Source organism: Ictalurus punctatus, chromosome 28, assembly GCF_001660625.3.
Source record: "Ictalurus punctatus breed USDA103 chromosome 28, Coco_2.0, whole genome shotgun sequence".
NCBI lineage: Eukaryota > Metazoa > Chordata > Actinopteri > Siluriformes > Ictaluridae > Ictalurus > Ictalurus punctatus.
The window spans coordinates 17564792-17577019 of NC_030443.2; the positions used below are offsets into that span (position 1 = coordinate 17564792).

Here is a 12228-nt window from a genome sequence, read left to right on the forward strand (position 1 = left end):
GTATGTCACGTGTAGTGAGCACTACCGAACACTAGGTGGGAGTGTTGAGTTGAATATGTGTCTTATTTCCCCTGATGTGTTTTCTTTACATCCTACCGCTTCACTGAGGCCTATTTCCTTCGACTTCTCCAAAGCAGGAAAGCATCCCAGCTGCTCTCAGATCAGTTTTCGTAGCATGTTTGTCTCTGACATTTCTCCTCTGATGCAACCCCCCCCCCCCCCCCCCATCTTCAGCCTCTTCTCAACTCTCGCTTGCCGTATTGAAACCAGATCAAGCCCATAAATTGTTCCATTAAACTCGCAACTCTTTTCCAAAGACCGTAAACTATTTAACAGAGGCTCTCAACTCCCACAATGCCTCAAACCTCGCTTTCTCCAGATTTCCCACTGGAAGTGAAAAAACAAGGCCGTCAAACACGTCCCGATCGTCTGTTTCTGCTTTACGCTGTCTAAAAAAAGGCTCCTTTTGTTTTTTATTTGGTAGACCTCTTCAGGTTTCCAATTTAACCCCAACCCCCATCCCCCCCCCCCACCCCCCCGCCACTCCAAGCTGCTTTCTCTCTTATTTTTTTTACAGTCTTAATGCTAGTCAAAACAATCCGGAACAGCTTCTCCGTGTGTGCGCTCAGAGAGGAACGCAGCTCCTTAACTACTTGACCATTTTTCACGGCTCTTATCTTATCAGAACGGATTTGAGCGAGTAGCAGGGATCGGGTGCGTCATCGCCAGCGTCGTCCGAAATAAAACATGCTTATGTATAAATGGCTTTAAAGTCTTTGTCAACATCATGAGATAATGGTGTGGATAGGTGTAGTTTCCGATGACATCTCGTACGCACCTTCTAGATTCGACTGAGGAAGTGTACTAGAAAAGCAAAGCGCTGTCTGATAAACGTCCCGAATGATTCCATGTCCTGTTTATTCTTAAATGCAGAGATTCGGGTGTTTGATGAGCCAGTTTGAGTGGTGGAACAACGTCTGAGAGAAATGACATTTCTGTTTTTGGAATGGTTTTCTTTGGGAGATACAGTGAGCTGTTAATGAGTGGAAAATTGGAAGAGAATCGACTTGGAACGCAACATTAGCAATTCATTTTCATTGAGCCACGTTGGCATCAGAGTCGATTTAGTTGGCATGGTGGTGCAGTGGGTAGCATTGTTGCCTCACAGCGCCTTGATTCCCAGGTTAATCCCGAGCTCAGGTTCAAAAATGCCCATGTTGGTTTCCTCTCAAGACCATGCTGGAAGGTGGATTGGTGAATCAATCCAAGATGTGTTCCTGCATCACGTTCAGTGTTCCAGGGATAGTCTCTCACATCCACTGAGACCTAGTGATCATGGTTTCCAAGGTGTTACCAATGGTGTTGCCAAGGATGGGGTACTAGGAATGAAATCCAAGCGTACATCAATGTTTAAAAGACCAAAAACCAACAGAGAGAGACAATTCTGAGATTTGGGCCCTACTAGCCCAGAACCTCAACTGTTAAGCAACCACTACCCCAGGTTTAGGACTGTATCTCACCAAAGTGCCCATGATGGTGGGTTTGATCATTTATTCATGAGCGATCCTCTCGGGCGCTACCTGTTTCCGGCTGAAAGAGCGAAGTGCCTCTCAGCAGTCCTTACACACACATCATCACAGATGACCTTCCTCCTTCTTCCTGTTGACAAAGATAAGAGCAGTGGCTTCAGTCCTGAATGGCCTTGGCTTTGAAACACAAAAGCAGCTTGGTGGAAAAGCAAAATAGCGAAGTCGCATCGTTATCATGTGCACTATTCATGCGGTAATGGAATGTTTGAACATAGAGAATAAATATGTGGTGGGTTAAAGAGGAAGTCTGCGAAGCCACATCTTTTGGAAGTGGTTTAAGTTGTGTCTTTACTCCTGCTGAAAAAATGCCCGGTGTTGTATTTTAAGGTGATTGTTCATCATTTAGTCAGTTGGGTAGGAGGCGGGGGTGGGGGGTGGATGAGGGGGTGGGGGGGCATTGTTTCCAGATTTGAGCCCAACATTGAATGATGTCATAAATTGTTACAGACTTCCTGTTTCCTGTGAGGGCTCACCTCCTGGTTCTTTTACTGAAGCATAGCTGGATTCAAAGAGACAGCTAATGGTTAACCAGTGGTGGCCCCAAAAACATGTCCTTAATGATTTCCTTTAAAAAAAAACAAAAAAACAAAAAAAAAAAAAACACAGATGTTATGAGAATGAATGTGCGCTGATAAAAAAAAGGAAAAGTGGCTCATTCCTCCTGTTAGGCCTCACCGAATTCCACATGATAATAAGTACAGAAACCATTATAGAAAAGAGGCATGACGAGGGCAGGACAGATGGACCGATTTAGGAACTGTGTCTAGGGAGGTCCAAAAACAGAATGGTCTCCCAACGTGGTGCTGATGAGAGCGGAGGCCTCGCTAATCCACTGTGGAAATCAGACGGCAGGAAATAGGTGTTACGGAAGGTCGGGCATTCCACGAGGACACGAGCGAGGTCGGAGTGTGTGAGGACGCGCGCTCGGGGATGGGAGGAGGGCGTGTCACGAGGCCGAAAGTTTGGCTAGATGGAGAGGGGTACAGCTGTACGCTCTTAGCTCCCTCAAGGGCTCTGACCCTGAGGTCACGAGCCCAGGGGCATTACGGAGAATCCTAGAGAGAGGTGTGGAGGTAGAGAGCCTCATCCCTCTGTCAGCACGTCACTCTGTCAGTCAGGAAGGAAGAAGAGGAGAGAGAGGACGAAGGACAGGAGTGAGACAGAGAAAGAGAGAGAGAGAGAGACAGACAGTGTCTCTCTTCCAACTCTCAACACCTTGCTGGAATCTTATCGCTGCTCTGAGCTCGACTGCGGAGAAAATGTACGCTCGATACGGATTTTCCTTTTTCACCGTTTAGGGTTTTTAGGGTCAAGTCGTGTGGAGTTGGTCTTGGAGATCGTTTGATGTTTTCCATAATGTCTGGATCTACGATTCATCTCTGACCTACTGCTTGTGTGTGTGTCCATACAGGGCCAAAGACATGAAGAACCGCTTGGCGTTCCTGAGGAGAAGGAATGAATCTCCTGGAAGCACTCCGGCCGGCAAGCTGGACAAAACTATGAAGTCAGTCAAGTATGTGTTACGTGTCCGTGTGTGCATGCTTGTCTGTGTGTGTGGGTGTGTGTGGGTGTGTGTATGTATGTGTGTGTTGACGCATATGGGTGTGCACATGGCCTGAAAGAAGAAGTGGTGTGAAGTGGAAAAAAGGACGTTTTCTATTTGTGTCATCACATTGTCATGCGGTATGGCTGTCATGTTTAGCGTGTGTATCTTTCCATGAACGAATGACCTTATTTAGTCCATGGTAACTTTTATGCTTGTAGCCTTCGTTGTTTCAAAACCAGAAACGACAAACCTGACCATGTGGGTGCCAAAACATTTACCTTGTGCTAATAGAACATACGGAATTGTTGTTATATCTTGGTTTGGAGCTGCACTGGAGAGAATAATCAGATAAACGTATATATATATATATTCAGTGCATACGAAGTAACACGCAGCTGGTTGAACATACACACGGGTGTGATTTCTTTAGCATGACTGACGCCTGCTTAATCGCACGTGGACGCGGCATACACGATGCCACCCTGTCGTGCAGAAAGACCGACTTGCTCCTAAAGTCAATAAGGCAGCAGATGTTGTAGAGCTGTTAATTGTAGTCACACAATGAAAAGCAGCTTTGGAAAGCGAGAGGCTGGAGGCGGAGCTATAGTAGCGTCCTACTGGCTGGCTCTAGCTCCACCTCTACCCCTCCCTTCTGAGGTTAGTCATAAAGGAAGCTCTCCACCAGAGGCATTCAGAGAGACTTGTATACACAAAAACACACACACGCCGGGCTGGAGAGAAGCACAGGGCTTCGGATGGGTCACACAATGAGAAACCTGACAGAAATGGGCTTGCTCAAGAACCGTTCTGCTTTCATCTGCAGGCCCACGCCGGAAGAGGCGCTCAAGTGGGGAGAATCCCTCGACAAGCTGCTCGTCCACAAATGTAAGTCAGGATTTATTCTTTAAAAAAGTCAAATAAAAAAATGTATGGAATTCCGGGTTTGTATTAAGTTTACGGATCGAGTGCTTTCGTCTGGCCCGGAACCGGGAATGACATGTGTGCAGAGAACCCCATATGAATTGAGCCATGCATCAGGAGGGAGGAAATAGCAGCACGGAGGGATTAGTGTGCTCTAAAGGGATTAGTGTGCACGTTCTATTTATATCTGCTCTCCATAATCCATTATCCATAATCCATAATCCAGGCTTTGATGTTTTTAATATAATTTGTATTGATGGTAAGGAAACGTTCTGCATGCGTTCAGTATAACCAGCCAGTATGTCGTGTACACGAGACTGACTTATCTGCAGTGTGCACTCTTTCGACACGTTTCCTTGTCGCAAAACAAAACAAAACAAAAAAAAACCCCCAAACATCTCCGCAGCCAGCTTATCCGCAGCGGAAAACGGTCTCGGTCGGCGGGGTGGCTCCTCGCTTCCTCGCATTCTTACTGACGGAACTCCTGAGCAAATTCCAAAAGCCTGTCAGAAATGCCGACGCGAGCTGCGAGGAAAGGAATATTTTTGTAACCGGCTTTCCGAAATGAGGACGCGCAGGGTCAGGGTTTCTGTAGACCGTTACAACGTCCTCAAAAAAATATCCCAAAACTCGAAAATGCGTCGAAAATGTAAATAAAATCAGAGGACGTATGAATCGTTTCGGTGTTTTAAAATGGCTTTCGAAATACCGTAGTGGTTCTTCATCCCAACCGCATGCAACAGAAGGGCAAGAGAGGAAGCTGCTAATCCGTATGGAATGACCCTTATCTCGCAGCTGAATGTGGTGTTCCTGTGGTTCTTCCTGTCTACTCATCCAATAACACCCTCGCTCTTTCTCCATCAGATGGGCTGGCGGCGTTCAGAGCGTTCCTGCGCACCGAGTTCAGCGAGGAGAATCTGGAATTCTGGCTGGCTTGCGAGGACTACAAGAAGATCAAGTCGCAGTCCAAGATGGCCTCAAAGGCTAAGAAGATCTTCGCCGAGTACATCGCCATTCAGTCTTGTAAAGAGGTAAGGAGGAGTTCTCGAACGCCAGGCGCACGTTAAAGCCGAGGCCGGGCAGCGGCCATGTCCGGTCAAAACACGTCGCGATAGTTTTGACTGGAAACAAATCAGCGTCGAGGCCTTTCGAAAGGTTTCTAAGTAAACACACATGGGCAGTGGAGTGTAAATCCTGCATGTCCCATCCCCCCCCCCCCGGTTCTCCTCCAGAAGAGGCATGAGCATGAGACGATGAATGAGCTAGTCTGTGTGTATGGTTCCCACATGGAGGCCTGGAGGATGTGAGGTCATCCCTGGCTAATAAATTCACATGTACCCGTGCTACACTAAGCCTCCGGTTTTAGCGCATGAGTTTGGAGCAAGCAAAAAAAATCACTAAATCCAAACGAGACCAGCTATAATTGACATTAAACAGAGAATCCTGACCCGAGCTGGATTTGCGAGTAACTGTAATTCCTCTTCTTTTGCCCTCTAGGTGAACCTTGACTCATACACACGAGAGCACACCAAGGAGAACCTCCAGAACGTCACACGTTCCTGTTTCGACCTGGCCCAGCGGCGGATATACGGCCTGATGGAGAAGGACTCGTATCCGCGGTTCCTGCGCTCGGAACTCTACCTGGACTTAGTGAACCAAAAGAAAGCGAGCGCCACGTCTACGGCGTCCTCGTCATAAGAGGAACCGCGGCGCAGAGAGACGCTTGACAAAACAAAAACAACAACAAACAAACAAAAAAAAAATCAAACTAGCATCGTGGACACTTTTGTTCTCATCCGCCATCCTGTCCTACGACGAGGAGAGACGAACGAGAGGCGACGGTCAGGACGGAGAGACGCCGGAACGGAAGGGGCGGTCGTCCGGGCCGGAGGCTGAGCGAAGAGACGTTCGGGAGTGTCTGTATAACGAGCGACATCGTCATTATCTTTTTAATTTATGGTTTGGGAGAGAGCGGGGGACGGGGATCTACTCTTCCACGCGAAGACAGTCGGGCGCTGTTTTGTTTGTCGTTTCCGCGCTCTGTGCTCTCGGTACGATGCAGACGCCACTTTTTCGTCGCTCCCATTCTCAAGCCGTCATGGCCGGATCGCTACAAAAGTGCACATCCTTCCTGTCTTTCCTTCCATCTCTGGTCATGCACTTGTAACGAGGCATCTCCATCGGCGTCCCCCCAAAAACGCTCCCCCCATCCCCCGCCGTCCTGAAAGACGTTTTCGAGGAACGGACCAAAACACGGGCTCTCATGCTTCCGCGCGTGGAACGCGACCGTCCGTCCGCAGGTCCGCCAAGGTCAAAAGCGTGACAGTTTCTGTAATATTCATTGTAGCTCCATGCGGGGACTGGACGAGAGGATTCTCAGGACTGCACGGCACTCGACTATGAAGCTTTCAGGCTCGTTGGACCTTAATTTCACATTTTTTTTTTTTTTTGTGTATATATTATTATTTTTTATTAGGTTTAAGCCTGCACTCCATAGATTCTTTTATGTTGTTGTTGTTGTCGTTAATAAGAAAGATAATGCTTTTACCTGTACAGAAAGTAAGTTTGCATATTTATTTAGATCCTTGCTGGATGTCTCGTTCAGTTCATTGCACTCGGTTAAACAATACAAAAGAAAGCACCCGTCCTACCTACCTTCCCCCCTCCCTCCCCCTCCCTTTACCCGTGATCCTCGACCGGTCCTTATGTAAGTGCAATATGTTTTTATTGTTTTTTTGTTACTCCGCTTATCTTTTGGATAAGTTTCACTTTGACGATGGATTTTTATTTGTTAAAATTCGACCCCGCTCGAAGAGTCGCAGTTTCAAGAGAGTATCTAGTTGATATTAAGCGAGTTGTTAACTGTGTACATCCTGGCAGCAGGCAGCCGGGGGTTTATGGGTGTAAATATAATTCGTAAGAAAAGAATAAAACGAAGAAAAAAGACAAAAACACAAGGTCTCGTGGGGGAAATCCCACGCGACACCGCTGTATGTATGTATGTAAATACTCAGAGCCTCAAAGCTATAAAATGACGTAACGTTATCAGAAAAAAAAATAAATCAATCAAAAGGGGGGAAAGTCGTTGGGTGAAATCCACCTTTTCCTCGGTCATACACTGCTTGTAAGGGGGTTACGAAATGTATTTTATCATTTTCACTGTTTACAGTTCAGACGCATCTCCTAAAATAGCAAGCGAAAAAAGAAAATAGAGAGAATACTTTTGGTGTCATTGTAAAAAAAAAAAAAAAAAAAAAAAAGGAAAAAAGAAAAAGAAAAGAGAAGATATAATAAAACAGATGAATGGGAAAACTGATACCTGATCTTGTCTTGGTCTCTGATTATTGGTTTATTTTTCATAATGGGCATAACGTGTGTGTGTGTGTGTGCGTGTGTGTGTGTGTGAATACACTCATCACAGTCGCCTCTTTCTGTCACAGCTCGGGTAAACAGGTACAACACAACTCACTCTAAATAGGTGACCTGAAACACAGTCACACTCCACAGCAACACACCGCAGAAACATCGGGGAGAGAGAGAGGGGGGGAGGGAGTTGGGGAATGGAGGAGAGGGAGAGAGAGGGGGGAAGGGGGGAGAGAGGGAGGAAGGGGGGAAGGGGGGGCAGAGGGGGGAAGGGGGGAGAGAGAGATGGGGGAAAGAGGAAAAAGACGCTGATGGAGTTTGCATAGAGAAGAAAATAAAAATAAATAAAATCAGAGAAATGAGGAGAATAAAATGAGGATCGAAAGAAGAGGAAACAGGCGAGGTAAACAAACGAAAAAGAAAGAAAGAAACTGCCTAAAAGAGAGAAGAATAAAGAAAACATCTGAGAAATGAGGAGAATAAAGTGATGAGGGAAGAAATGGGGGGGAAAAAAAGAGAGAAGATAAACGAAAGAAAACGGAAGAAGAGAGACTAAAGAGTAGACATCAGGAGAGAGGAGAGATGTAAAAGACCAAAAATGACAGAAGAGTGAAGAACGGAAAGGTGGAGGAGTGGAGTGGAAACAGGGAAAGAAAGAGACTAATAAAGCTAAGAAAAAAGAAAGGAAATGAGAGGGAAAAAAAAAACAAAAAAAAAACAAAAATGGAAGTTTAACAAGAAAGATTAGAGGTGGAGGAGTGGAGAACAGGAGAGGAAAGAGAAGAAAAAACGACAAAGAAAGAAAGAAAGGCGAGAGTTCAGGTGACACGAGAGAGAAGGAAAACAGAAAAATACGGAATGTGAGAGTGGAGAAGAGGAAAGGAGAGAATACAGAGATGCAAAAGAGAAAAAGAACGATAAAGGCGATAAACAAGGACAAGAGAAAGGGACTTAGTGAGAGAAAGAATGAATGAGAGAAAGGTGAGAAATAAAGGAAAAATGAGGAGAGGAGAGTTGAGGTGAAAGAGAAGCAGACTAAACGGTGAGAGAAAAGAGGAAAATAGAAAGGAAAGAGGTGGGCAGGGACGGGAGAAGGGAAGAGAAGAGAAAAAAAAAACAAAAGGTGAGAGAGGAGAAGAGCAGAAAGGCGAGATAAGCGCTCATTTTGAAAATGGATTAGAGAAGACAATAAAAAGAAAGAACATAAGAACAGAGATGAGAAATGAAAAGTGAGAGTTAAAGAGAAAAGATCAAAGGTTCAGGAGAAGAGAAGAGGAATAAAAGACGAGTGCAGTGGAGAAGCAGAGAGAAATGAGAGGAAACAAAAAGAAGTCGAGTCGAATAAAAAGATGAAAAGGAAAAGTTCTCCCTTCAGTCCACTGGGTTAAGGTCTGGTGACTGACTTGGCCGGTCTAAAACCCGGTTCGTTCTGCTGCTTCCATCATGAGTTCCGTCATCAATAAAGATGCGTGAGAATGTTCCAGAAGCCATGACGCTACCTCCACCATGTTTCACAGATCAGCTCGTGAGCAGATCTTTTCTTTCTCCGCACTTTGGTCTTTCCGTCGCTTTGGTGAAGGTTCATGTCGGTTCCAGAACTTCTTGCGGCTCGTCTCTGTACGTCTTCGTGAATTCCGATCGGGCTTTCCGATTCTTACCGCTGATGAGCGGTTTGGATCTTGTGTTACGGACTCTGTATTTCTGCTCTCAAAGTCTTCTTCGGAGGGTGGGTTGTGATACCTTCACCCCTGCCCTGTGGAGGTTGTTGGTGATGTCACTGATGATTGTTTTTGGGTTTTTCTTCCCAGCTCCCACAATGGCCGACCCAGTACACCGGTGGTTTCTTTCTTTTTCGGGACAAATCGCTGTATTGGCTAGGCCTAAGGTTTGTGCAATTCCTCTGATTGATTTGTCTCGGCTTGCTTTTCTCCCATGGACAGCTCTCTGATCTTCATGTCGGTTTATCCTTTTTAAACAGGAATTACAGTCTTCACAGGCAAAAACCCGGGACTCAAACCGAGATTAGACGTTCAGAGCTGTTCATTCTCCAAACGATCGATTTAAAAAGTCCCACCTGGGCAGCAGCAAACACCGATCAGTCACGTGTTCCGATATTTTTGATCACTTGAGAAAACAGCAGAAGAGTGGGTTCAAACACAAAAGGTGTCATGTTCTAAGTTGTTTGACACGTCTTGATGTGACTATCAGGAAACGAAAGCTGAAAGACTGATATTACTGTCACATCTCAGAATTTTATTCAGAATTTATACCGTAGAAGTTTCCGGAGAAAAAGTGTGATTAAAAGACCGTCCACAAATAGCATCAATCCTGTCAGCTTTTTAGAGTTGCTAAGGAACCACGTTCGCTTCTCTCACTGTGTGTGTGTGTGTGTGTGTGTGTGTGTGTGTGTGTGTGTGTGTGTGTTTATGTGTTCCGGACTTTATTGGATTTGGTCAGGACCAGCGGGTGTTTATTAGATGAGTGCTTCTTTCCTTTCTGCATGGCAACTACACAGTTGGACCTTTCATTTGGAGAACGTTCAGGTTCGTTCAGCCTTCCCACACACACACGCACACACACACACACACACACACATACACACACAGGCACTGGCGGGAAGTGCTGAGCAGCAGGTGGTTCTGCCCAGCTTTGCTGAAGCGAGGTGATGACAGCTCTGTTTGGATTTGGCTCAGATTAAAGCTCCTCGGAGGATCTGGCAGGATTCAGCACGACTCAAACACACACACACACACACGCACACACAGATAATAGCGTGCAGATTGGATTACAATTCAACACCCTGTCTCGTTTAAATGTGTGTGTTTAGATGTGTGTTTTAGTTCAAACTAATTTGGTGATCATTAATCCATTCCCACTAATTCATGAAATTTACAAACAGCATGCTTATTAACAAACTCTTTAGCGTAAACATCGTACGCAGTGACTGTATACAGTATGAGTGCTCACCATGCTGCCATTTCCTCCCTTCGTACGTTTTTGAAGCCTAATTCTGCGTCCTAATTCAGCGACAGTCCGTCCTAAATATTACCCATCCGTCCGTCTTCTATACCGCTTATCCTTCCTTCAGGGTCACGGGGAACCCGGAGCCTATCCCAGGGCGCATCGGGCACAAGACGGGGTCCACCCTGGACAGGGTGCCAATCCATCGCAGATCTAAATCTCACTAGCCAATGAGAGTAAATCGCTGTTAAGCCCCGCCCACACGAGAGGTTTGCTAGAATGGCAAACATAGACTTGAAAACTCTGGCAGCGCGTTCATCAACCATGATTATTCAAAAGGAAGTTTAGAAAAAACAAAGAGCGCTGTTTATTTGAAGCCCATGTGACATTTTTGCCTCCGATATTGTCACTGTCATGAGAAATGGTCGGAATTCCTACTCACCCCTGAGCTCAGCAAGTGACGTCAGATCAACATGGCTGCTCACAGCATCAACAACGTGACCATTCTCTTCTTTTCCATTCAAATGACTTATAACGAATATACTTTACAGTTAGCTTGTTGCTAACAAAAGACAAACACGAAGCTGTCTATGTTTGTTTGGGGGAGTTTTTTTTTTAGCCAATTTGTAGCTCGAATATGACATAATTCCAAGTCCGGACGTCCCACTTTTCCGAGTTAAGCTGAATGCGGGATTAGTTTGGACATTCGGATCCACTTTAATATCGTTAATATTTCAAACGATAAATGTGAGGTTTCAGGTTTTCCCCGTCATTATCGGGTAACGCAAACGCTCAAATGCTATCGGATACCGAGTGCAGAAATATATCGCAGTCATCCATCCATCCATCTTCTATAGCGCTTATCCTTCTCAGGGTCACAGGGAACCTGGAGTCTATCCCAGGGATGAGGCGAACGTGCTAACCACTAAGCCAATGTATGCCCTCGCAGTTATCCAACTAGAAATAAATCACTTCAGGGAAATGCGGTTATAAGAAAATAATTAACATCAGGCCGGTGTGATGACTCCAGAGTTCCTGTTACCGCTGGAAAGTCCGTTATTTTCCAATAACAGCACGTCCTGAAGGGATTTAATTCCTTCTTATACCCGAGCAATGTTTCACTTATTAAAGAACAACACCTCAGCCTTTTCATCCATTTCGGAGGAGCTTCCAAGGATTTTACACAGGTTCGGACCGAGACGTGTCACGTGACGTCATCGTAAGAAAAACTCATTTAATGTTGTGGAATGACTGTGAAACTTTCTCGCTTATATTATAGCAGCTATAAACAGGTTTTTTTGTTTAAAAAAAAAAAAAAAAAAATCAGCTTCATGGACCCGCCTGCCGTATAAGTCCCTGTGAACGAGCCGTTACTATAGAAACGATAACGGATCCGAACGAGTGCGTTAACGTAAAGATTTGCAGGACGATTTGCTACTGTCAGAAAATAAACCCGACACCCTCTGACCAATCAGAATCGAGAATTCCACAGCGCTCACGCTGATGAATCTGGACTCAACACACGTACACGTGCACGCTGCAGACGTGCCTGAATTTCTGAAAGACCGATTGATTTATTTGTTTATTTTTCACGCCCGAGGTCAGGTTGAAAGTGTACTCAATGAGGAGCTCCGAATAATGTCCCTTAATCAGCCGCTGATTTCGCACCACTTATAATTTCAGACAGGAAATGTTCAGCGCACTTACAATACGACGTAAAAACAACGATAAGTAGCAGGAAATCTCCAGATCTCTGATTAGGGGAGGACAGAAGGTAAGAGGACTCATCTGTGTGGAGGTCAGTCAGGATTGTAGAGCTTTTCTGTAACGCGTTTTGTTTACAAACGT

General features: G+C 45.4%; 1 protein-coding gene across 1 annotated transcript in view; it reads left to right on the forward strand.

The window, feature by feature from the left end:
- rgs3a (regulator of G protein signaling 3a) overlaps positions 1-7335 on the forward strand; it is a 126122-nt gene extending 118787 nt beyond the window's left edge. Inside the window, exons 13-16 of the mRNA XM_053676999.1 lie at positions 3001-3102; positions 3959-4020; positions 4921-5087; positions 5554-7335. Coding sequence (XP_053532974.1) covers positions 3001-3102; positions 3959-4020; positions 4921-5087; positions 5554-5754 — 532 coding nt within the window. The 3' untranslated portion in view covers positions 5755-7335. The remainder of the gene's footprint in view (positions 1-3000; positions 3103-3958; positions 4021-4920; positions 5088-5553) is intronic.
- The last annotated feature ends 4893 nt before the right edge of the window (positions 7336-12228 follow it).